This window comes from Sceloporus occidentalis, unplaced genomic scaffold (assembly GCF_023333645.1).
Source record: "Sceloporus occidentalis isolate IW3139 unplaced genomic scaffold, rSceOcc1.0.p SCAF_64, whole genome shotgun sequence".
NCBI classification, from domain to species: domain Eukaryota; kingdom Metazoa; phylum Chordata; class Lepidosauria; order Squamata; family Phrynosomatidae; genus Sceloporus; species Sceloporus occidentalis.
Window position 1 is genome coordinate 1,319,778 of NW_028317044.1, and position 23,939 is coordinate 1,343,716.

The 23,939-nt window shown below is 47.2% G+C and overlaps 3 protein-coding genes across 4 annotated transcripts; 2 read left to right on the forward strand and 1 right to left on the reverse strand.

Moving 5' to 3' along the window:
- Positions 1–402: 402 nt before the first annotated feature.
- BUD23 (BUD23 rRNA methyltransferase and ribosome maturation factor) lies at positions 403–7,743 on the reverse strand. The gene is made up of 12 exons (XM_089493414.1): positions 7,607–7,743; positions 7,166–7,203; positions 6,959–7,054; positions 5,454–5,536; positions 5,174–5,270; positions 4,896–4,992; positions 3,969–4,019; positions 3,642–3,727; positions 3,202–3,247; positions 2,559–2,617; positions 1,413–1,502; positions 403–714 (listed from the first exon to the last, which is right to left on the reverse strand). The coding sequence occupies exons 1-12, from the start codon at positions 7,652–7,654 to the stop codon at positions 660–662; spliced, it is 846 nt and encodes a 281-aa protein (XP_089349540.1). The 5' UTR covers positions 7,655–7,743; the 3' UTR covers positions 403–659.
- Positions 7,744–7,770: 27 nt separating this feature from the next.
- TBL2 (transducin beta like 2) lies at positions 7,771–13,230 on the forward strand. Its single transcript, XM_089493411.1, has 7 exons — positions 7,771–8,006; positions 8,950–9,071; positions 9,374–9,558; positions 10,330–10,481; positions 11,175–11,301; positions 11,873–12,025; positions 12,686–13,230. Exons 1-7 carry the CDS (start codon positions 7,844–7,846, stop codon positions 13,140–13,142), a joined length of 1,359 nt encoding a protein of 452 aa, XP_089349537.1. The 5' UTR covers positions 7,771–7,843; the 3' UTR covers positions 13,143–13,230.
- Positions 13,231–15,731: 2,501 nt separating this feature from the next.
- On the forward strand, positions 15,732–22,569 carry BCL7B (BAF chromatin remodeling complex subunit BCL7B). 2 transcript variants are annotated; one of them, XM_089493350.1, is made up of 7 exons: positions 15,732–15,894; positions 18,516–18,591; positions 19,322–19,418; positions 20,206–20,376; positions 20,686–20,765; positions 21,443–21,560; positions 21,937–22,569. In XM_089493350.1, the coding sequence occupies exons 1-6, from the start codon at positions 15,803–15,805 to the stop codon at positions 21,533–21,535; spliced, it is 609 nt and encodes a 202-aa protein (XP_089349476.1). In that variant the 5' UTR covers positions 15,732–15,802; the 3' UTR covers positions 21,536–21,560; positions 21,937–22,569. The 2 variants fall into 2 exon arrangements, with proteins under 2 accessions (XP_089349476.1, XP_089349475.1); XM_089493349.1 differs by having other exon boundaries at positions 21,443–22,569.
- Positions 22,570–23,939: the final 1,370 nt, after the last annotated feature.

The following is a 23,939-nucleotide window of genomic DNA, read 5'->3' on the forward strand; positions in this document are numbered from 1 at the left end:
CATCACAATCTCTCAGCCCCAGGAAGGCAATGGCAACCTCCCTTTGAAGAAATCTTACCAAGAAAACCATATGATTGAGTTGCCACAATTGGCAACACTGGGCACACGGCAACAATTCAACATTAATTCTTCATTCAGTATTACTGAATTCATTAAAATTCCCAACTCATTTTTACTAACACCTCCAAGTTACACTCTTCTCAGCTTCAGAGGAAGGCAAAGGCAAACCCACTCAGAAGAAATCTTGCCAAGTAAACTGATGAGTTTGTCTTAGGGTCATCATAAGTAAGAAATGATCTGAAAGCACACACATACACACATTGTAGTAAATAAATATGACTCTATGTTCCCTGCCAGGAGCTTTCTACACAACACCCTGAACAAAATAGCGACAGTGCAGCGTTCGTGTCCAAGACCTCATTTAATAGGCAAACTAGCTTTCCAAGAGAAAGGCTTTATTGAGTCCCTCTCGACACACAACCTGCAAAGGCAGGTACCACACTGTCTCTCCAAATCTGAGCCAAGAGAGATTGGGCCAGCTGAAAAGGAGGTCCTCCTCCTCCTCACTCCGGATCCTGGGCTGTTCTTGTTTGGTGTCCAAAAGGATGCTTGGGCCGGCCCAAATGGCTTTCTGGGCTGCAAAGGCTTCCAGGGCGGCATCAGAAGTGAGGCCTTCGTTTCCGAGCCGTGTATCTCGTGTCCGCTCGCACCTCTCTGCGGTCAGAGGGGGGAAAGAAAGGGAACGGGATGGGGAGAAGGTAGAGACATCTTTAGGAAAGGCAAACAGGTAGTGTAGCCTTTTTAAAAACCTATTGGATAAAGCCAAGGGTAGGCTCCCTCAAGCTGGCACCTCCAGAGGTATGGGCTGGCAAGTGTCCATGATAATAATAATAATAATGCTGCCTCTCCTGCAGGATGGAGGCTGCTCACAATATCAGAAGACCCCAGCCACCTTGGCTTCCGGCAACATGTTATCCAAAGCTTTGGAGAACTTTAGGTCGAGGAAGCCTTGCATGTCCTTGTTCCCCATAATCCAAGAGTAGGGAAAGCGAGGCCCGTTGGCCCTATATTGTAGCCGATGATGCCCGCCGCCACCCCCCTCCCAAGTAGTCCCCATCTTTTAAAACATTCGTGAAATTTATGTGTGCTTTTCACCTGAAAACAGTACAGAAAGTTCCACCCAATGGATGGAAACGTTCCCCGCATCACCTGTACAGTCTCCCTGAAATGCTCCATTGTCCCCAAATACCTCCATTTCCCTCTTCAATCCCTCTCAAAACGATGAATGGAAATCTCGCTTCCGGCCAACGTTTTGAGAAGGGTTTGCAGGGGAAAATATATTTGGGCTTGCCCTAATGTGATGGAAAACAGAATCTCAGAAAATATGGAGACAAAGAGGGAGCCGAACTTACTTGCCCTGCCGCCGTCTCCGTTCTTTCTTTTCTATCACCCAGTCCCGGCTCTTCTTCGCCGACTTCCCTTTGGCGTTTCGAAACCTTGCCCTTCAGAGGAGCAATGTGTAGGGAGAGAAAAATCAGGGTGGTAAAACATTTTGAACGGCGTCTGGGAAGATACTCAGATGCATGTAAAAGGTAATGCAAGAGAATCTTGCGTTAGCCAGTTCGAGATTCTGCATTGTTTCTATGCTGTCTCCTGGGTAGCACTGCATTACAGTAGCCTAAGCCAGAGGTGAGGTTTGATGTGGACCTCCAGATCTTGGTGGACTGTAATTCCCATTATGCTGAGCCACAATTCCCTCACTGCAGGTCTAGCTGAAGGCAGGCTTTCTAGTGTTGGACACAGCAGCAAAATTATATCCAGGCCTCATATCCATCTTGTGCCTGGATTCTCACAGAGCAACTTTACCACTCGGTTGTCAGAGGCAGGAAAACATGGCAACCCAAAGCTGAAAGGCACCATGACGATGGCCCTCTGCCAAATGCTTTTTGTCTTTCCCACAGGCCACGAAGGGGGTGATGTTGCCCTTTGTGGCCAGCAGAAGGGAAGAGACATGACCAACGGACTGTATGGACGACTCAAAGGAAGAGATGCTCAACTGGAAAAGCAGCATCTGCTTTAGGCACCCAGTTCAAAATCAGAGACCAAACTGTCATTATTCCCATTTTACAGTTGGGGAAAGTGAGGCCAGAAAGAGGGAGCCCAGCTCTACTAAACCAGCATTCACCAAACCCAGCCTCAGTTACAGCGACTCAAGGAAGGGTCTGGCTATCAACAGTCCAACAAATGAGTCCTGAACTGAATTCAGATCCCAAAATAAAGCTTCCCTTGCATTTTTGGGACATGTGACGGAAGTCTGGAGCTTCACGATTTCCAAAGTCTGGAAACTTCACTCCGTCCGCATAGGCTTTCCATCCTGCTTTGACAACGCGTGTCGAAAGCTGCCTGTACATGTTGCAGTTGTTTAGAACTTGCATTGTATTTTGTGAAGTCAAGCTTTCAGCTCGCCTAGCCTCCCTGTTTCCCTCTTTATTCAACACCTTGCTAAGTACAACATGAAGGACTCTCTTGCTATGGCTTGCAACCTCAGCCCTTGGTACCTTTCTTGGGTGAACTTGGCCCGCGTTGTCTCTTCCTCGCTGCATTCTGTTCCAAGACCCTACAAAAGAGAGCACAACATTCATTTGCATCAGGGAACAGCAAATGCCATGAGACTGAAGCAACTGTCATTACTATACAGGAAGACGAGAGGCAGAAAGCAATGATGAACTGATATGTTCCTTTCAAACCAGGCACACTGAAGAAATTAAATAATGTTCAGCAATCTGACCAGCATGTAGAGTTATCAGGGAATGAATTGGTAGACTGTACAGCAAAAACTGCTTTATAATGCTAGGCTGATGCCGTTTCCAGGCAAATTAAATGCTACATCCGAAGAACAACAAAGAAAGTTTTGGAGACTAGACTAGTTTTCTCCTCCTGTCTTTCTTGGGGGGGATTTTGAGATTTTTAATCGACAGGGTCAAGTGAGATGCCTGGCTCCATAATCTTGCACAGTTATGTCACTGTAAAATCTCCAAGAGGGTTATGGCCCCCAAGTTATGGGACAACTACTATGAAAACTCTTCCTTGGCCTCTCACTGCAGAAGGAAACTGAGGGAATATGCCTATCCAGCAGGTCTCCACCATTCCTAGGTATCTAGCCTAAGACAACTTCAACGGCCCAAAGCTGGGTTTTGTTACCTTTGGCAACGCATCACTTGTGCCAACAAAGAGACACAGGAAGAACCTGGAAAACAGAGAAAGACAGATGAAGGAGGACTGAGTATCACACACTTTCAAAGAAGCATCAGCCTCCAGATGTAGTTGAAGAGTTCACCCCCACCATCTTTCACTCCTGCTGTCACAATGCAATGTCCGGAAGTCTACGCTTTGACCTCTTGACGAAGAAATTGACCTTTTGGGTCACTTGTGGAAAGAAAGGTCTCCCGTGACCTAAAACAACCCGAGGCAAAACAGAACAAAGCAAAATGGCTTCATAGGATTCCTAGGAAGTATTGGCAAGGTATCTGGATGAATTTGTGTGTTTTCAGGGGCACAAGAGAGGCAGTTGCCCATCCCTGCTGTGGGCTCAAAAGCTTCTGCCCAGACCAGTTTCTTCCTCCAGATGGAAAGGTACTCACTTCTTTGCCTTGGCACTGTTGGGGTAGTCCACCACCATGCCGCCGGTGAAGCCCGCCTTCATGGCCTGGGTGGTGATGAGTTCCAGCTGGCAGGAGAGAAAAGGACCCAGATGAGGCCTGAGCAAACGGGACCTGGCCATCTTCAGAGTAAAACAGACCGGCCACTTCAAGCCAGCTCTTCTCTGCCAGATAAGGTCCCTTTAACACTCAGTGCCTTTCATTACAAGAGGCTTAGGATTCCATGGCTCTGGGCACCGGCAGAAGGACAAAGGGTCCCCCTCGGCTCAGAACAGACTACTTCAGAGGTTGGCAGTCTTTCCTTCTTACCTGCTGGGAGTTTTCAGGGTAGAGCTGTAGGACGGCACGGGCCCCTCGAGCCTGGAGGAGGAAAAAACGGTTAGTAATGGAGCGCGCCAAAGGATTTCACAAGATTTATATGTGCTTTATCAATTTCTTTATGGGTTGCAGCAAAGCTCTTGGTCGTGCAGATCATGAAAAATTGTTGATCGCGCTAAAAGAAATGGGTGCGCCACAACATTTGATGCGTAAGCTGTACTCACTGCATAAGAGGCTAGAAACAGAAAGGTTTCCAACTGACAAGGGGGTCAGACAAGGCTGCGTTTTACAGGAAAGTAGACCTTGATAGAACATGAGAAGGAAAGACTTGACCGTAAGAGCAGTTTGACAATGGAACCAATGACTTAGGAGAGGCTGTGGGGTCTTTTTCTCTGAATGTCTTAAAGAAGAGAATGGACGGCTATCTGTTTGCCTTGCTCTGGCTGGAGATTTTGCACTAAGCAGCGGGTTGGATTTGATTCAATGCTTCTAGAAGGAAGAGCAGTAGCAGCATCCACCTACATTGCCACTGCTTTCCTGCTGTCTCCCCACAGTCTTTGGTTACCTTACGTATTCACCCCAGATGAAGAAAACATGTGGAGGCCCTGGACTGCCTATAGCTGTGGAGCACCTTCCCATCTCTTCGTTCTCAGCAGTTATTTGGAAGATTATTATTATTATTATTAACCTTTATTTATAAAGCGCTGTAAATTTACACAGCGCTGTACATACAATCTTTATAATTGGACGGTTCCCTGCCCTAAGGCTTACAATCTAAAAAGACACGGCACAAAAGGAGAAGGGAGTGGTGGTGGGGAAGGGGCCTCTCTAGTAGGATAATACATATAAAATACATAGCAATACAGGAAAAGATTCAGGATGAGGAATGAAGGAGTAGTCAGGGAGTGTAGCCCTTACCAACGCTGTGTAGAGAGTGGAAAAGAAACGATACAGTCTTTTGGGAGGGTTGTGGGTCTTCTTGTCAGCGTTACAGAGCCACTGCACTGCAGAAATGCTGCAGGAGGGGGAAAATGGTATTTCAGTAATGTGTCAATGAATACAGTCTCCAGGTACAATCTCATGTCATTGTTGTTTCTTACTCATCTCTCCTTACGGTGAGGAACAACAACCGGTAACATAACGCAACATATTGTATCAGTTAAAAGACCATATAGAATAATAATAATGTGAAATACCTGATACATCCGTCAAATGTCCCAGGCCGAAAGGGAACCCCTTGCCCCATGTCCGCAAGCATCAAGTCTCCTTCCGCTTCTCTCTCCACAGCCACATCTGTTCAAAATAACATGTTTCCTTGTTTAACTAAAATATTTGCACCCCGACCCATCTTGCAAAATCTTTGGGCAGCTTACAATAAAATCTGTATACGCAACTGTGAAATTGGAGCGGTTTGAATATACGCGAGTCTCCATTTCCGCTTGAGCCTCTGGGACAGATGGCACAGCGGATACTCACCCAGCATCGCGGAGCTGATGTCCATGCCAACCCAAAAGTGTCCTTCCTCGGTGATATAGTCGCCACTCAAACCAGAGCCACAACTGAACAGGAGAAAAACATGGTTAGAAATCAGAGAAGACGCACAGTGGGCTCCTAGTGCGCCTCGCCCCTGGAAAGCGCTGGTGAGATTTAGAGGTCCACAACTTCAGGAGACGACTAAACTGAGGCTGCTGTTTTGGGGCATATTGTGAGAAGATGTGACAAGATTATAGTTCTGGGGAAAGTACAGTAATAGGAAGAGACTGCATTATGGGAGGATTGGTTCCATCAAGAAAGCCATAGCCTAAGTCCTGAGTTTGCAAGACATGACCAGGGAAATCTTGAGGGACCTCTCATTCAGAGGGTTGCTTTAAGTCAAAATCTTGAAACAGTAACTTACAGTTCACATGCAACTCTACACATTCATCTACGTATAGGAAATAGAGGCAGATCGGCTGTATCTTTTTTCATAAGCTGCATTGTCTTGCAGTGCAGGTTATAATATATATCAATATATGTATGTATGTTGTCAAAGGGTGGAAGGTACAGGACGCCTGGCCTGCTGAAGTAGGACGTCACCATCTCCGTGGGAGGGCTGAAGAAGGCAGGTGGGAAAGTGAGAGGGACCACCCTGTGGAAAGTTTCTCTGCCCGGCGGGTTGCACCTTGGCCCTTAGACGCAAGTGAGTGCCCTTACTAGGCTCGGCCGTTTATAGCTCCTGGCCCTCGCCTGCCCTGGGATATCCGTGGAAGGGGTTGGCCTAGGACCCGGGAGTCCCAGGGGAGAGTTATAGGAGAAGCTGCAGGTGGAGAGGAGGGGACCGACTCAAAACCCTAAGCTAAAGATACGGTCGTGGGCGGCAAAGTAACTAGTCTGTGTAAGTCGTTGGCAGTTGTTAAGGGTTGAATAAAGTTGTTGAGCATCACCTCGGTGTACTGGCTATAACTCAACATGGACCTGCACCCCATATATATATATATACACACACACACACACACACACACACACACAGTGGACCCTTGTTATATGCTGGTTTTGGTTCCAGGTTCCCCCGTCGATAACAAAACCCATGTATGCTCAAGTCCCATTGAATACAATGACACAGCAAAATGGTGTCCCTTATACAAAATGGAAAAATCAAGGTTTGATCTATGAAATTAATAAGTCTTTTGAACATTTCCGAACTGTGTATGCTTGAACCCGTGTTTAAAAAATCGGTGTATAAGACTGTATATATATATATATTTACTGTGTGACCCCCAGTTGGGAGGAATGATTCCCATGTTGATCTGTGTAATGTTCTGCATTATGCCACTCACCTCCCTGAAGATGCCAGAGACATCAGGAATGAGCTCTTCCAGAACATGGCCACATAGCCCCCCAAAACCCAGACTAAAACTATGGACAGCTTCACAGACTAGGTTTTATTCTGCTCTATTCTGGACCCTGCAATCCAAGGAAGCTCCGCATGACGGCCATCTCACCCCACGTCCAGCAAGAAAGACGGCCGGTCCTCCGGGAGACCCAAGAGCTCCACGGCCCTTTCGGACATCTGCGACTGGATCTCAATCATCCGGGAGCTGGAGGGAAGAAAGGAGACGCGGATCAGAAAAGAGGTTTGCCAATGACAACAACAACAACTACGCTCTTATGGACGCATGCATTCCCCTTGTAGCCCAAGCCTGCCTTACTTGTGAGTGTATTTCCGAGCTTCAGCCTCATCGTAGAACTGGGGAGAGAAACAGGAAGAGGTTGGAGCCTCTGGACTAAGGCATGCACACACTTGCAAGGAAGGGAAAATGTTTACACCTCAGGACTACAACTCCCAGAATACACACACACATATATATATGAGTCTAAGGAGCTTGCCCAAACCTTTATCCCTCCAGACTGCAACCCCCCCATAGAAATATGTTTGCGTGTGTGTATATATCTATCTATATCTATATAGATATCCAGAGAGCATTATACCTACAGTTCCCAGAATCCACACACACACCATATATATATATATATAAATATATAATAGCAGAGCCCCCAAAGTTTACACCTCAGGACTACAACCCCCACAATGCACCGCGAAGGACGTTGCCTAAGGGATTCCCTCCCAGATCTTCCTCGGTTTCTCTTACCAATTCTGGGGGCCCTCGATGCTCGGGCCGCTTCCCGGAGGCCGCCATCTTGGGCGCGCTGATGACGTCAGAGCCGCGCGACGCCGGCAGGAGCCGATAACCGGGTTCTGCGCATGCGCGCCACGTTCAACACCGGCCTGGCGCTGCGTGCTCTGCGTCCGTGTGCGCCTGCGCCGGCTTAGGCCCCGCCCCCTTTCCGTTCCGCCGTGGCGCTGAGGTGGCCGACTAGGGAAAGAAATGGAGGCGCTGCCGCTGTGGAGCCTCTCGCTCCTCCTCGGCGGACTCCTCTTCCTCCTCTTCCTCCTCAAATGGTGGAGGAGCGGCGGCGCAGAGGTGGAGGAGGCGGGGCCACGCGGGAAGGGGCGTGACCAAGAGGCGGAGCCAAGCGGCCCGGGAGACGGTGAGAGGGGGCGGAGCTTCTTGGGCGAAGGGGCGGGGCCAATGTAGTCTACGCCACGCCCACCGTCCCTAGCCCCGCCTTTTGTGGGCGGGACCTGAGGGCAGCATCCCCCCTCAGCCTTTTCCTTTTAAAAGGGAACTCTGCTTTATTCCCAGATTTATTTAATTATCAATTGTTTTTAATAACAATTAAAACAATGATTAAAAATTTGAAATAATTAATTAAAAAATTAATTATTTCAAATTTTTAATCATTGTTTTAATTGTTATTATTAAGCTCGATTTAATAATTGAAAATTAAATTGTATTTTATTGTTATCGATGGTACATAAATACATTATTATTATTATTATTATTATTAGGGTTATAATGCTGTAATATATATTTTAATATTATAATACATTAAATAATATAATATATGATAATATTATAAAATGTTATATATATTATATACATATAGTATATATTTTATTATATTATAATATATTATAATATAGTATATTGTATGATAATATTTTATATTATATTATATTATTATATGATACTGTATCGATATTGACCAATATTGATACAGTATCATACCAAAATTATATGATATCGTATCAATAGTGTATCTTATTGGTTTGTTTTAATGTAAGCCGCTTCGATCATTCAGGGGAGCGGCATATAAATGAATATAATTATTATTAGGGTTATAATGCTATTATATTATAATGCTTTTATATATATTATAATGCTATTATATATATTAAATTAAATTAAGAAGAAGAAAAGCATGCTTGTGAGGGTGAATTGGAAGCCCTTGGTGGCATTCGCAGACACAGAGATGGCTTTGCCTTTTCCCCATTGGGAAAGCATCTGGAAGCAAACCCCATTAGATGGATGATGTTCCCCCAAAACACACTTCTTTTTTCTTCAAGTCCTATTTCCACTGTATTTCTTAGATGCGAACGGCGAAGCGTCCGCCAGAGCGTCGTTTATGAAGAAGCAGAAGCAGCTGCGACTTCGGAAAGATAAGCCACAGCAGCACACCTTTGCGCATCCGCTCCTGGCAGCGGCACTGAAGGTGAGTCCTAGAAACGCTGGGCACCGGCCTATGAGCCTTTGTTGGTGGTTGGCAGTGGGCCGTGGCGGCTGTATCGGACCCTTCCAGGCGTGGATGCCATTACGCTCTTGTGTCTCTGGCTCCTTTGCTGGTCAATGCTAGTTCCTTCCGCTTGCATCCTTTCCAAAGGGGCTGGTAGGAATTTCACTGGTGGCGCAAGTGTGGATCCATGTCCTCCTCTCCCATCCCTCCCTTCCCCTCCGTCGAATTCCTTCTCTGTTTGCCGAGACGAACCAGCCATTCTCCGGCTTCCCCTTCCGCAGGGCCACAGCGGGAGCGTCACCTGCCTCGACTTCAGCAGCAACGGGAAGTACCTGGCCTCCTGCTCCGACGACCGGACCGTGCGCATCTGGAGCACCAAAGACTTCCTGGAGCGGGAGCACCGCTACATGCGCGCCAACGTGGAGCTGGACCACGCCACCTTTGTCCGCTTCTACCCAGATGCCAGGTGAGGGGCAATGCCCGCGGGTGGGTCCCTTTTGGCTCAGTCAAAACAGGGAAGCGAGTTGGAAGAGACCGCAAGGGCCATCCAGTCCAACCCCTTTCTGCCATGCAGGAACTCTCAGTCAAAGCATCCCCATTGACAGATGGCCATCCAGCCTCTGTTTAAAGACCCCCAAAGAAGGAGACTCCATTGCACTCTGAGGAAGGAGTGTCTTGCTCTGTCGAACAGCCCTTACTGTCAGGTAGTTCCTCCTAATGTTGAGCTGGAATCTCTTTTCTTGGAGCTTGCATCCATTGCTCCATTGGGTCCTGTTCTCTGGAGCAGCAGAAAACAAGCTCCATTCTCAATATGGCATCCCTTCAAATACTTAAACAGGGCTATCATATCACCTCTTAATCTTCTTTTCTTTTCTCCAGGCTAAACATCCCCAGCTACCTAAGTCGTTCTTCATAGGGCTTCATGGTTTCCAGACCCTTCACCATTTTAGTCGCCCTCCCCTGTTCTGGCCCCCTGCATTGCTTTGTTGTTAAGCTGTAAGGGTATAAGCCATGGGAGGGGAATAGAAAGTTGGTTAGGAGCCATGTAAGCTTCTTACTGCCCTAACCTTCTAGCCACCAAGAGGATTGGAAGATCAACCTTTAGGAAAAGGGCTAAATGAACGCAGGACGTGGTAAACCCAGATGCTTTTGCACCCAGCTGGCAGGGCATTGCCCGTTGAGGGGTATCTGGTTGCTTCTGCCGCTTACAGCCCAGGCCCCTCTCCCCTTCTCTCAGAGCGTTCGTTGTCTGGCTGGCCAATGGGGACACTCTCCGGCTCTTCAAAGTCACCAAGAAGGAGGACGGCAGCTTCACGTACGTCTCCGTTCCGGAGGACTTCCCCAAGCAGCACAAGGCCCCTGTCATCAACATCGGAGTCGCTGACACAGGTAGGGAGTGCGGTTCATTTCAGCAAACATTAAAGACTGATCCAATTCCTTGGATACATTTTTTTCTACTGTGGTAGCCCTAGTCAGTATTTAATCAATATATGTAGTTAACAGGCTAATGGAAAAGTGATTCAGAGATGAAGTCCAGGCTGAAGGGGTGTTTAGAGATAGATAAGCCAAAAGGATCAGAGTGATATCTTGAAGGCTTTCCTGCCCATAGCGGCGCCTGAGAGCATGCATTAAGACATGATTAATGATGTTAAGGATTGCCAGTTTGGGAACATCCCGGTGCTGGGAGTTAAAACAAGACTGATAAGAAAAGATAGAGTATCTACAAATGGGGTACCCAAATGTATGCATTTTGTAGCCAATAGATGAATAGATGTGTGATCTTGGGCAAGTCCTGCTCTCTCAGCCAGAGAAGGAGGCAAAGGTGAAGTCCCTCTGAACAAACTCCGTAAGTCAGAAACAACTTGAAAGCAACTATTTATCAACAGTTAATTAAATCTACTAAGATGGGAATACAAATTTTTATGTATTGGTGAGATGAGCAAACCTATGCAATTAAAATACAGCCTGCCAGCATTACTAACCCTTAAGTAACATTCCATGAGTTGGCCTTTTGCGTACCTGCAAATGCATCAGCCGCAAAAAAGCTGCTGTCCCTCCTCCTCTCTTCCCCTCAACTACTAGGAAAATACATCATGACTGCTTCCAGCGACACCACCATCCTGATCTGGGACCTGAAGGGGGAAATCTTGGCTACCATCAACACCAACCAGATGAACAACACCTTTGCTGCCGTCTCACCGTGTGGAAGGTAAGGAGTCGAGTCGCTTGCCTCTCCCTGCCCCGGTTCCTCTCCGTCCGTCGCCTTCAGGGCAACGGAGTCCATTACGTTCCCACTGGCTTCAGCTCCAAATTAAGATGGGTCATCTGAGAAGCGGCAATGTTAAATCTCTAGCAACCTTTGGAGGTTTTTAAACCAAGGGCTGGATGGCCATATGTCACAGGGAGGGCTTGGGTTGTGTCTTCCTAATGGACCTTTGGCTTGTAAGGGACTATGGTCTCCTGTTATCACTGTATTCTTACCGTCCTAGTATTTGTATTGAACAGTATTTTTTGCTGCTAGGGGGAAGTGTTATTATTATGTAATGTTTTGGGAGCATATGGGACTATGGTCCTCTGCTCCTATTGTGTTATCATCATCCTAGTATTTGTATTGAACTGTATTTTTTTGTTGCTAGGGGGAAGAGTTGATATTTGTTAGCTAGAATAATTATGTTTAGGTACATTATTGTTATTTGGGGGACGGAACCAAAGTCTCATAAAGTTGGATGGGACCGATGCATACACACAGAGTGGCATTTTTCCCTTATCTCTCCCTCCAGGTTCGTTGCCTCGTGCGGCTTCACTCCCGACGTGAAAGTCTGGGAGGTGTGCTTCACCAAGAGCGGAGACTTCCGAGAGGTGGCCAGGGCCTTTGAGCTGAAGGGCCACACGGCCGGCGTCTATTCCTTCTCTTTCTCCAATGACTCTAGGCGGTGAGGGACTTTGTATGGTCAGTGGCCTGGAGCGAACACCCTTTGGGCCAGAGCCTTGTCCGTTCCATGCTTGTGAGGCATGATGCTCCTGGTTGTTTCATTCTGTCTTGACTGGGCTAGAATCTCCTCTGGCCTCAGTATAAGTAGCCCACTCTGAACCATTGCCCTCTGCATATAGGAGGGTTCTAGGGTTTGCGCGCTCTTCCTTCTAGGTTGGTTAACCTAAAGATGGTTTTATGGCCTACCTTTACCCAGATACTTTGGGTAGGTAACAAGTGTGATTTCCAATAACCCTTGTCAGTGCTGGGAGCTGTAGTCCACCAACATCTGGGGGGGGGGGCACAAGTTGCCTCCCCTGTTTTAAGGTCACAGGGTCTTGAGGATGATCCTTTACAAGTCCATGGGGAATGGACAGTAGAGTTACAGGGAACTATTCAGTTAACCTCTGGTGCTGAGGAGCTGAAGGGGAATATACTTTGTAGAGACCAAAATCCACTTGGCAGCTATGCTTCCCATCTTCCAGGAAGAGCATCGCAACAAGCCAGAACATTGGCTGGTGAAATAGCTTTTTAATATTTGCAGACTACTTAGAAAATTCAGGGTGTTTGTATTGCGCTCATCACCTTGATGCCTGTGTTTTCTCACTTTCCTTTTGGACAGGATGGCCACGGTCTCGAAGGACGGGACGTGGAAGCTGTGGGACACAGACGTCGAGTACAAGAAGCAGCAGGACCCCTATCTCTTGCTGACGGCGAAGTGTGAGGTGGCGCACCCCTGCCGCATTGCCCTCTCCCCGGACGCCCGGGCTGTGGCCATCTCCAGCCGCACCAGCATCGCGGTGTACAACACCCGACGGGGCGAGGAGGAGGAGCGCTTCGAAGGGGTCCACGGGGAGCACATAACGGACTTGGCCTTCGACGTGAACGGCCGCTTCCTGGTCTCCTCCGGGGACCGGGCCATCCGCGTCTTTCACAACGTCACAGGCTACCGGGCGGTTGTGGAGGAGATGAAGGCCATGCTGAAAAAGGCCTCCAACGAGTCGACCAGGGAGAGACTGCAGCAGCAGATCGCCAGTGCACAGAGCGCACTGGACAGCATCTACGGCAAGCGCAACTGAGCGAGGAGAGGCTCCGGGGCTGGGCTTTTTTACATCATGCATCGGGGAGAGTTAGTTGAAATAATAATAAAATATTTGCACAACTCTTGACCACTTCAAGGGGTTTTTCTTGGAGAGAGGTGCAATGTCATTTCGGTTTTGGCAAGGATGTGCATCGGTCTTGCTCCTTTTGACCCAAGGCCAAAAACATCCCTGCCTCCAACGCATGGAGAGCAATGGGGTCGGTGGGTCGGACTTTGTGGGGCAAGGCTCAGCTCTGGAATTGTGGGCCTTCCAAGTTGTTTCTGGCTTATTAAAGCGACCCTAAGGCCTTTCCTGGCAAGATTTCTCTTGTTCGTTCCATACGTACATCCTCCAGATCTTCATCTACGCTTTTGATGTTTGCCAAGGGACTCGGCGTTCTGGCAATTCGGCAGTTTCTCTTTCACACTCAAAGCTCTCCTTGGATTCGCAGACGAGCCTGAAAACGCTCAGATGCCGAACGGGGGAAAAGGCGACCCGTGCCCCTGAGCTCTTTTGTTGCCTTATTCCGTTCTTTCCCTGTATTTTCACAGACCTTTGCAAAACCCTGGGAGAAAATACAGTCTAAAACGATCTTTGCGATACAGTTCGGAGATTTGGGATTTCCTTCTTAAGATGCTGGCTCCGATAATGAAGTAGGTTACCAAGGCTTCCTTGAGTTGGTGCTTTCTTGAATGTCTTTGACTACGGCTCCCATAATTCCATAGCTGGGTAGGATTATGGGATTCTTCATAGCTCCTCCAGCGCAGTTCTATGGTCAGCGTCTGTCGGACGTTGACCACAGAGTTGCGCTGAAAGACCTAGAGATTCCTAGAGAGGTGTCCTCTCAGGTAAAAACGTGGCATTTTCGTTATTTGCGGTTTTTCCATATTCACGGGGGTCTTGTGCCCCTAACCCTGGCGAAGATGGAGGGACAAGTGTGTATATAATTGTTGCCTTGTTCTCTTATATATGACCTAGTTCTCCCTTCCAGACATTGTAGGACTGCAATTCTCCCATGGGCTGGGGCTGCTGAGAGCTGCAGTCCGACAAAATGAGGACGGCTGTAATAAACGTGGCTATGGCTGCAATGTTAAATCAAGGAAAGAAAGAAAGAGGCCCTTTTGTCTTCCTGGCCTTAACCCCAGCAGCTGAAAGCGGGAAAGGGAAATGCATGGAGGGCAATGGGCTCAGACTTTGTGGGGCAAGGCTCAGCTCTGGAATTGCTGTTGTGGGGTCTCAAAGTCATTTCTGATGTATGGCGACCCTAAGGCGAGGTTGTCACAGCGTTTTCTTGGCAAGGTTTCTTCGGAGGGTGCTTACCATGGCCGTCTCCTGAGGCTGCCCAAGAGGTTTCGTGGCCGATTCAGGATTCGAACCCTGGTTCTCAAACCACTCCGCTGGCTCCCTGAAAAAGGATCTGTCTGTACAGTATTTCTCCTTACCCATGGGGCTTGTCCTAGCGCCAAAAAATAAATATGAACAAGTGTGCCCTTGAGCGTGTACAGAAATAATGATAATAAATTAAAAATTAATAAAATAATAAATTAATAATAATAAAAATAAATAATTAAATTCATTTAAAAACTTAATAAAATAATAATAAAATTCAGAATAATAATGATTTTAAAAATTAATAGTAATATTCAGAATAATAATAATAAATTAATTTGAACATTAAAATGTAACAATAAAATTCAGAATAATAATAATACAATTAGTTTAAAAATAATAAAATCAATAATTAATAAATTAACTTTATCATTTAAATTTAATAAAAAAATAATAAAATTAAGATTAATAATTTAAAATATAATAAAATAATAGTAATATTCAGAATAATAATAAAAGTAATGTAAACATTACTAATATAATAATAAAATGCAGAATAATAATACAATTAATTTAAAAATTAATAAAATAATAAAATCAATAATTAATAAATTAACTTTATTATTTAGAAATTAATAAAATAATAAAATTCAGAATAATAATAATTTAAAAATAAAAAACAATACTAATATTCAGAATAATAATAAAAATTAATATAAACATGGCTAACATAATAAAATTCAGAATAATAATAATACAATTAATTTAAAAATTAATAAAATCAAATAAATTAAAATTTGAAATAATGATAAAATTCAGAATAATAAAAATAATGAATGTAATTAAAATTAATAATAATAATAATAAAATTAATTTAAAAAATAATACAATGATTATAAAATCAATTAAAACTTGATAAAATAATAACGACAAAATTCAGACTAAATAAAATTAATTTAAAAATTGATAAAATAATAAAAAATCATAATAAAATAATAATTAAAAATTAATGAAATAATAACAAAATCAATTGAAAGTTTATACAATAATACCAAAATTCACAATAAATAATAATAAAATTAATTTTAAAATTAATAAAATAATAATAAAATTCAGAATAATAATAATAATAATAATAATAATAAAGAAATGGGGGAACCTAGAAAGACAGGGGGCCTCTCGCGCATGCGCACTCACCCGTCCCTTCCCCCCTTCGGCGTGACGCGTGACGTCATGAGAGGAGAGGAGGGCGGGGATAGGAGCGCGCATGCGCATCAGAGCCCGGCAGAGCAGCGGTGTCTAGTGGTAGCCAGGGCCCCAGAGGCGCCATGTCGGGTCGGTCAGTGCGGGCCGAGACCCGGAGCCGGGCCAAGGATGACATTAAGAAGGTCATGGCGGCCATCGAGCGCGTCCGCAAATGGTGAGGAGGAGACGGCGCGAAGGGGAGGCAGGGGAGCGAGGGGGCGCGGGGGAGGAGCCAGGGGCCGCCTCAACCAATCACAGACCAACCCGGCACCGGTGACAGCCAGGCAGCCAATTAGCGTCAGCCGTTTGGCGCGAGGGCGGAGCCGTTCTCCATTCACCAATCCCGTGGCGATCCGGGGTGTGATTGGTGGCGTCACTAGCCAATCACGCCTCAGGGGCGGTGAAAGAAGATTTTTTTTAAAGAAAATGGTGTTTTGGATTGACAGGTCAACGGCCCAATAGCATTTCGAGGAGGTTGGGTTGCTAAGGGGGGCAGAGGCGGGCCTCGCTGCCCCTGAGTGATCCATTTAGAGGCCTAGGCCTGTTGTTTTGCATATGCATAAGCTCGATTTGCATATGCATAGAATGTCGTAGGATACTCACAACAGCCCTGTGAGGTAGACCAAGTATTCCCCAATGATTCCCTATGGGCAAATATTCCCCAATGTTTCCCTATGGGCAAATATTCCCCAGTGATTCTCTATGGACAAATATTCCCCAGTGATTCTCTATGGACAAATATTCCCCAGTGATTCTCTATGGACAAATATTCCCCAATGATTCTCTATGGACAAATATTCCCCAATGATTCTCTATGGACAAATATTCTCCAATGATTCTCTATGGACAAATATTCCCCAATGATTCCCTATGGGCAAATATTCCCCAATGATTCTCTATGGGCAAATATTCCCCAATGATTCCCTATGGGCAAATATTCCCCAGTGATTCTCTATGGGCAAATATTCCCCAGTGATTCTCTATGGACAAATATTCCCCAATGATTCCCTATGGGCAAATATTCCCCAGTGATTCTCTATGGGCAAATATTCCCCAATGATTCTCTATGGACAAATATTCCCCAATGATTCCCTATGGGCAAATATTCCCCAATGATTCTCTATGGGCAAATATTCCCCAATGATTCCCTATGGGCAAATATTCCCCAGTGATTCTCTATGGGCAAATATTCCCCAGTGATTCTCTATGGACAAATATTCCCCAGTGATTCTCTATGGACAAATATTCCCCAATGATTCTCTATGGGCAAATATTCCCCAGTGATTCTCTATGGACAAATATTCCCCAATGATTCTCTATGGACAAATATTCTCCAATGATTCTCTATGGACAAATATTCCCCAATGATTCCCTATGGGCAAATATTCCCCAATGATTCTCTATGGACAAATATTCCCCAGTGATTCTCTATGGACAAATATTCCCCAATGATTCTCTATGGACAAATATTCTCCAATGATTCTCTATGGACAAATATTCCCCAATGATTCCCTATGGGCAAATATTCCCCAATGATTCTCTATGGACAAATATTCCCCAGTGATTCTCTATGGACAAATATTCCCCAATGATTCTCTATGGACAAATATTCTCCAATGATTCTCTATGGACAAATATTCCCCAATGATTCCCTATGGGCAAATATTCCCCAGTGATTCTCTATGGGCAAATATTCCCCAGTGATTCTCTATGGACAAATATTCCCCAATGATTCTCTATGGACAAATATTCCCCAATGATTCTCTATGGACAAATATTCCCCAATGATTCTCTATGGGCAAATATTCCCCAATGATTCTCTATGGGCAAATATTCCCCAATGATTCTCTATGGGCAAGTATTCCCCAATGATTCTCTATGGGCAAGTATTCCCCAATGATTCTCTATGGACAAATATTCCCCAATGATTCCCTATGGGCAAATATTCCCCAATGTTTCCCTATGGGCAAATATTCCCCAGTGATTCTCTATGGGCAAATATTCCCCAATGATTCTCTATGGACAAATATTCCCCAATGATTCCCTATGGGCAAATATTCCCCAATGATTCCCTATGGGCAAATATTCCCCAATGATTCCCTATGGGCAAATATTCCCCAATGATTCTCTATGGGCAAATATTCCCCAATGATTCTCTATGGGCAAATATTCCCCAATGATTCCCTATGGGCAAATATTCCCCAATGATTCTCTATGGGCAAATATTCCCCAATGATTCTCTATGGGCAAATATTCCCCAATGATTCCCTATGGGCAAATATTCTCCAGTGATTCTCTATGAAGAAATATCTATCATTTCTTTTAGTACTTCCAGTTGTTGTTGTTGTTGTTGTGTACCTTTTCAGTCTTCTCTGACTTCTCTGACTTTTGGCAACCCTATCCTGGGGTTTTGCTGGCAAGATTTGTTCAGAGGAGTTTGCCATGGTCATCCTCAGAGGCTGAGAGAGAGTGGCTTCCCAAGGTCACCCAGTCAGTTTAATGGCTGAGTTGGGAATTAAACCCTGGTCTCCTGGCTTATAGTCCAACACTCAAACCACTATGCCATGCTGGCTTATTACTCTTGTGTCTATCCTACTTCCCATCCAGAGAGCTGCTTTTCAACGCAGCTCTCCTTTACTTTCAGCTTTAAAACAACCCTGTGAGGTAGGGCTGTCTGAGAGAGTTGTATGGGGACTTGCTGAACCTGGCTGGAGGGGTGCATCCGTACTGTTGAAATAACGCAGCTTGACACCATTCTTTTCATGCTTGACTCCTCTCTTTTCTGCCCTCCTCCAGGGAGAAGAAGTGGGTGACGGTGGGAGACACCTCTCTGCGGATCTTCAAGTGGGTGCCGGTGGCTGACAGCAAAGAGGTGAGATGGAGAAGGCAGGGACGGACAACGGTTAGGGGGTTTGGGACCCCCACTGGACCCTTGGGGACTTTGGAGGGCCACACACACAAAGAGACCCAAACATTAGCCTGGAGAAGAGATGGTTAAGAGGTGTTTCAATATTGGAAGGGATGCTGTATTGAGGATGGAGCAAGCTTTTTTTCCTGCTGCTCCTGAGACTGTGAAACAGAACAGTAGATTCAAATTGCAGGAAAAGGGGACATTAGTAGGAACTTCCTGACATTAAGAACTGTTTAACAGTGGAAGGCAGTGGAGTCTCCGTCTTTGGAGAAATTTAAACAGAGGCTGGATGGCCATCTGTTGGGGATGCTTGGATTGAGAGTTCCTGCATGGCACAGGATTGAATGGCCCTTGGGGTCTTTTCGAACTCTATAATTGTACGATTGATTATTATTGAGAGCTTTTAGGGCTGAAGACCGGGGTATAGATACTGTAAATATTACTCTTGTCTCTCTGTCTATCCCAAACGCCGCAGAGAGAGGTTTCTCCACCTTGGGCCATTATAACCCTCTTTGGGCAACTATAGTCCCTTTTCTCCAAAAGGATGTGACCTGGATCCCTCCAAACCGAATTTGCCAGTTTCCACTGGGTGGCTGGAAAGAGGGTGTATCCCTTTGGGGACGGGTCACTGGGAGACGCATCCCCCTTTCGTCTGCAAAACCCACCAGCTCCCTTCTCTCCCTTTCTCAAGAAAGAGAAATCCAAGTCTGGTGGGAGTGCTGTGCGGGAGGCCAACGGGTTTCCAGCTGAAGCGACGGCCAACTCTTCCCTCCTCTTGGAGTTCCAAGGTGAGTAGGCTTTGCCCCAGTTGGTGGGAGTTGTACTCACCTGGAGTAGGAAGCCATAGGAAAAATTGGGCAGCAGGAGCAGCAGTGCCCACCCTCCAGAGCTGGTATGCACCCTTCAGATTGTGGGGAAGGATGGAGAGGCTTACTGCTCTACTCTTTCCATTGTAGAGGCTTCTGGTAGGCTCCTTCTCCCAGGGCCATTTACATTGGTTTTCCCCTGCCCTTGTGCTACAAAGCAGGGCCAAAAGTCTGATTCAACTGCAGACTTTCATATGGGAAGGGCAGTGCCATGCCCAGTCGGGTTGAGGACTCTGAGGACAAGGAGGCTGAGTTAGCGCCTCCACTGGGAACTGAAGCTGAAGCTGGGTCTGAGCCTTCTTGGCTGCTTTCCCCATTCTGCAGAAAATCCAGGCCATCTCTTCCTTAATTGACTTTTTAAAAAGCGCACTATTTGCTCCAGACCTTCCAAGAAATCTGGAGCAATGCCAGGTGGCTTTTTCCACAGTGGCCCACTGTGCTGCCCACCACCACTGGCGCTAGTCGCTCCCTCGGAGGTCACAACATGGTGCCCAGCCGTGTGATCGACCCTGGGCACCTTGTTTCCAACCTCAGAAGGTGTGACTCCTGGCAGTGGGCAGCACAGCGGATGTGTGCGTAAACAGCCGCCCAGCATTGCTCCGGAGTTCCCAGGTAACAAGGAACTGGGCCCAGAATATCCTGGGAGCAGTCCAGAGTATTTTGGCCAGTGCAGACCTGACCTCAGACTCCTTTTCCTGTGGCATTCCAGATGAAAACAGCAACCAGAGTTCCCTCTCTGACACCTACCAGCTGAAGGCGGACAGCAGCCCTGCCTCCAGCCCCAGCCTTCAGCAGAGCGAGTCCATGAGTCCCAGCCATGCCTCGGACTTCCGGACGGATGATTCGCAGCCACCCACCCTCGGCCAGGAGCCCCTGGAAGGTAAGGAGGGCCTTTACTGTGTTTTCCTATATGAACCTGCCCCAGGGTTCCCCCAACACCTTTGCAGGCACCTCTGGTAGGAACATCTATCCATTTTAGACAGCTTGGGGCAGGCTTCAGGCAGAAAGAAATGATGTCTCCTGACAGTATCCTGACAGGTGGGATCAGTATTGGTGCAGTGAAGTCTGACCCATGTGGGCAGTCCCTGGCACGGGAAGTGGCACCAGCCATTCTGGGCAGGGGAAGGGCTAATGAAAGGACCAAGGCTAGCCGTAACCGCGTAATCCCAAACTTTCTCTCCTTTTCCAGAGCCCGCCCTCCCTTCCTCGGAGGTAGCCGATGAGCCGCCCACTCTCACCAAGGAAGAGCCGGTGCCGCCTGAGAAACAGGTGAGAGTTGGGCAACTCCTTCAGACTCTTGACTCCCCTGTCATTGGGGCAGTTTTGGCTAGCTTTAAAGGGGCTTTCCAAAGTGCTCAATCTATTTAGGGATAGTGTTCAGCCAGTTGGACAGCTTCTTCACAGCCTGCGTTGAAACCTGGAGTAGATTCACTGCGCCATGTAATCCTTGGGGCCACCAGCCACCATGTCTGTGGTCCAGCCATATCAGGGGCCAGAGGCCCAGGCCCGAAAATCAATGGCAAATGCAGACTATTGGGGCAGCTTCCAAAACCGTTTCCTTTAGATCTGCAGCCTTTGGAGACTTAGGAAATGACTGCCACTTGACTCTGATGTTACAGTCTGGGGGCAGGGGCTACAGCTGACTGAAATGGTGCCACTCCTGAATATTTCCAGGATGGAGCCAGATGGCAATTAAACTTTTCTTTTTGATCGGAAAAGGGCAGTCCAGGGGCTGGAGAGGGATCTCAGAAGCCGCACTTTGGCAACCCAGCCTATTTTCAATAGATGAGAGTCCTTGTGCTCAATCTCCTGTGTCTCTGTTTCACAGCTGAAGTCTCCTTGTGGGAAGCGCTGTGGAAGAGCAGGGTCCTGGCCAGTCCATGCCCTGCCTGTCACTCACCAGCTCTCTCCTCCTTTCCCTTTCCCCTTCTTTCCCTTTTCCGCAGGCGCCTGGAGGGGAGGAGGACACGGGAGCCCCGCCGCTCAAGAGATTTTGCGCCGAACAGAACGCCACGTGCCAAGTGGCCTCCGAAAGCTAGCCAGCCCGTCGGCTTCTCCCTCGAGGTGGGGCCCTTTCCGAGAGCCTGCCTGATTTACACCCCCCCCCCCAACGCCAGCCCTTTTTGAAAGATGGTCTTCTCCTCTGTGGGACCTGGGCACCGTCCTCCAAGATACACCCTGCTCTTTCTTCCCTCTCCCCACCGTGGCCTGTGCAATAATCTCCCGGGTGCCCTTTGCGCCAGGCTTGCGCCACCCACCCCTACTTTGCACGCCTGAGGAAGGAGGCTTCGCGGCCTCTCTTGTCTTGCTCTTTCTTTTTCCTCTTCCTGGGGTGTGTGTGGTGGGGGGTCCTTCTAAGGAAGATGGGGTACTATAGCACTTAACTGGGCACCCCAGAAGTCCATGCCCTCCCCATCTTTCTTACTCCTCCTCTTTTTAGGGGACCGTGAGGACCTTACAGGGGTCCAGCTGGGATGCAGTGCAATAGTTGTGGGGTGAAGCCATTTGCGCCAGGATGCTGCCGTTGCCGCCTTCCCTAGCCAAGGGAGCTCAGGAGGAGTCCCAGGGGGCAAAGGCTTGGATGCTGCCTCTGGGGAGCAGGAGGTCGGCAGAAGATGCTGTTAAGCAGGGCAATCGCCCTCCCAGTCTGCTCCTCTGGGGCAGTTAATCCATGCCAGGATTCGGCTGCCTGGCTAGCTTTAAAGGAGCAGTCCAAGGCCCTGAACCTTTTGAAGGATGGAGTCCAACATATTGGAGAGCTCTTTGACATAAAGGGCGGGGGGGGGGGGTCTACAGGATGTCGGACTTGTTCAGGGATACAGTTCAGCGCCTTGGAAAATGCTCTTAAAGCAAGGGTGAAACCCCGGAGCGGATCCGTTGCCCGACCGACCCGGGAGCTCAGCGGCTGATGCCCCTTCGGCAGGCCTGGCTCCCGCATGCGGAGGTTGGGGGCATGTGAGCCAGGCCCTGTGGCGGCCACAGCGGTGACGTCGAGGGACGCTTGGCTGCCCAGGGAAGGAAAAGAGATATTTTAGCACTGAAGAGAATATTTTTTAAAAATTAAACTATTTCAAATAGAGATTGCCTGAGACACTCTTATGTATGCGATGGGAGACTGAAAGCGAGAAGAGGGCGAGCATCCTTTGGGTGGGCGCATAGAGGCAATGGCCATGTGCATTGGAGGCTGGAAGGGCAGGAGATGGACATACAACTACTACTAATATTATTATTATTATTACCCTGCCTTTCCCGACGGATCGCGGTGGCTTGCATAGATACAACATAATAACCATAATATGGCAAAATAACATAAAACTAAACCTGTCTATCCCCTGATCCTAAACAAATCCAAAAAGACTAATTACGTAAAACAAAACTAAACACAATAACAACATTAAAATCTCTTTTCAAATCCACAAAACCGTTAAGGCCCTATCCCCCGGGAGCTTCTCCTACGCATTTCCCTTTTCTTTGCGCCAGACGGCGGCCATCTTGAGCTGGGAAAGAGATGGGTTTTGAATTTTCTAACTCAGGCCTTTCTGTCTTCAGCCTAGTCCAGGGATTCTGAAACATTGATGCGCCGGGTGTTTTGGACTTCAGCTCCCAGAATTCCTGAGTTGGCTGGGAACCGAAGTCCAAAACACCTGGAGGACCAGTTTGGGAACCTAGGTGACGGTATAAGTGAGGGGCTGTACATTGGACACCATCTTGCCTGTCCCATGCTCACTGGGTTCGCATGATGCGCGGATACCAAATTCAGCACCACTTTCTTGGAGCAGAGCAGGAGCAAAAAACATGGTCCTCCTCTCTCAAGCTGTGGCCCTCCAGATGTTCCTGGCATGAACCCCCATTGTGCCTAGATCGCACAGCTATCCGGCCGATGGATTATGGGCGCTGCAGTCCAGAAATGTCCAAAAGGCTGCTGGTTGAAGCAGTTTGAGCACAGGACTACAACTCTGGAGGCCAGGGTTCGAATCCCAGCTCAACAATGGAAACCCACTTTGGGCAAGTCTCACTCTCTCAGCCTCAGAGGATGGCAATGGCAAACCTGAACAAATCTTGCCAAGGAAACCTTACAACAGGTTTGCCTTAGGGGCGCTGTAACTTGGTGCAGCCATACCCCTAGAAGTGTATCTGGAGTGGTATTATGGAGCTGGCTCTAACTGGCTAGGGAATCCTGGGAATTGTAGTTTTATTGTGGCACCAGAGTTCTCTCTGACAGAAGGCTCAATGTCCCACAAAACTACAGATCCCAGGATTCCCTATCATGGAGGCAGGACAGTTAAAGTGGTGTCAAACTGGATCAATTCTGCAATGCACATGCGCACATGCAACCTGGTTGCACCAGAACTACAAATCTCAGGGTGCTCTAGGGAAGTACTGCAACTTCCTGGCCGTTTCCTACGCTGGCAGGGGATGATGGGAACTGCGGGCCAAAGAGAT

Bases quoted from the DNA above. Each gene is read 5' to 3' on its own strand.
- TBL2 (XM_089493411.1), top strand. From the start codon at position 7,844: ATGGAGGCGCTGCCGCTGTGGAGCCTCTCGCTCCTCCTCGGCGGACTC. The intron at 9,559-10,329 runs GTGAGGGGCAAT...CCCTTCTCTCAG, and splicing joins CGCTTCTACCCAGATGCCAG to AGCGTTCGTTGTCTGGCTGG. The intron at 11,302-11,872 runs GTAAGGAGTCGA...CTCTCCCTCCAG, and splicing joins GCCGTCTCACCGTGTGGAAG to GTTCGTTGCCTCGTGCGGCT.
- BCL7B (XM_089493349.1), top strand. From the start codon at position 15,803: ATGTCGGGTCGGTCAGTGCGGGCCGAGACCCGGAGCCGGGCCAAGGAT. The intron at 15,895-18,515 runs GTGAGGAGGAGA...GCCCTCCTCCAG, and splicing joins ATCGAGCGCGTCCGCAAATG to GGAGAAGAAGTGGGTGACGG. The intron at 19,419-20,205 runs GTGAGTAGGCTT...GTGGCATTCCAG, and splicing joins CCTCCTCTTGGAGTTCCAAG to ATGAAAACAGCAACCAGAGT.
- BUD23 (XM_089493414.1), bottom strand. From the start codon at position 7,654: ATGGCGGCCTCCGGGAAGCGGCCCGAGCATCGAGGGCCCCCAGAATTG. The intron at 4,993-5,173 runs GTATTTCACATT...CCCCTCCTGCAG, and splicing joins ACATTTGACGGATGTATCAG to CATTTCTGCAGTGCAGTGGC. The intron at 3,248-3,641 runs GTGAGTACCTTT...TCTGTTTTCCAG, and splicing joins AACAGTGCCAAGGCAAAGAA to GTTCTTCCTGTGTCTCTTTG.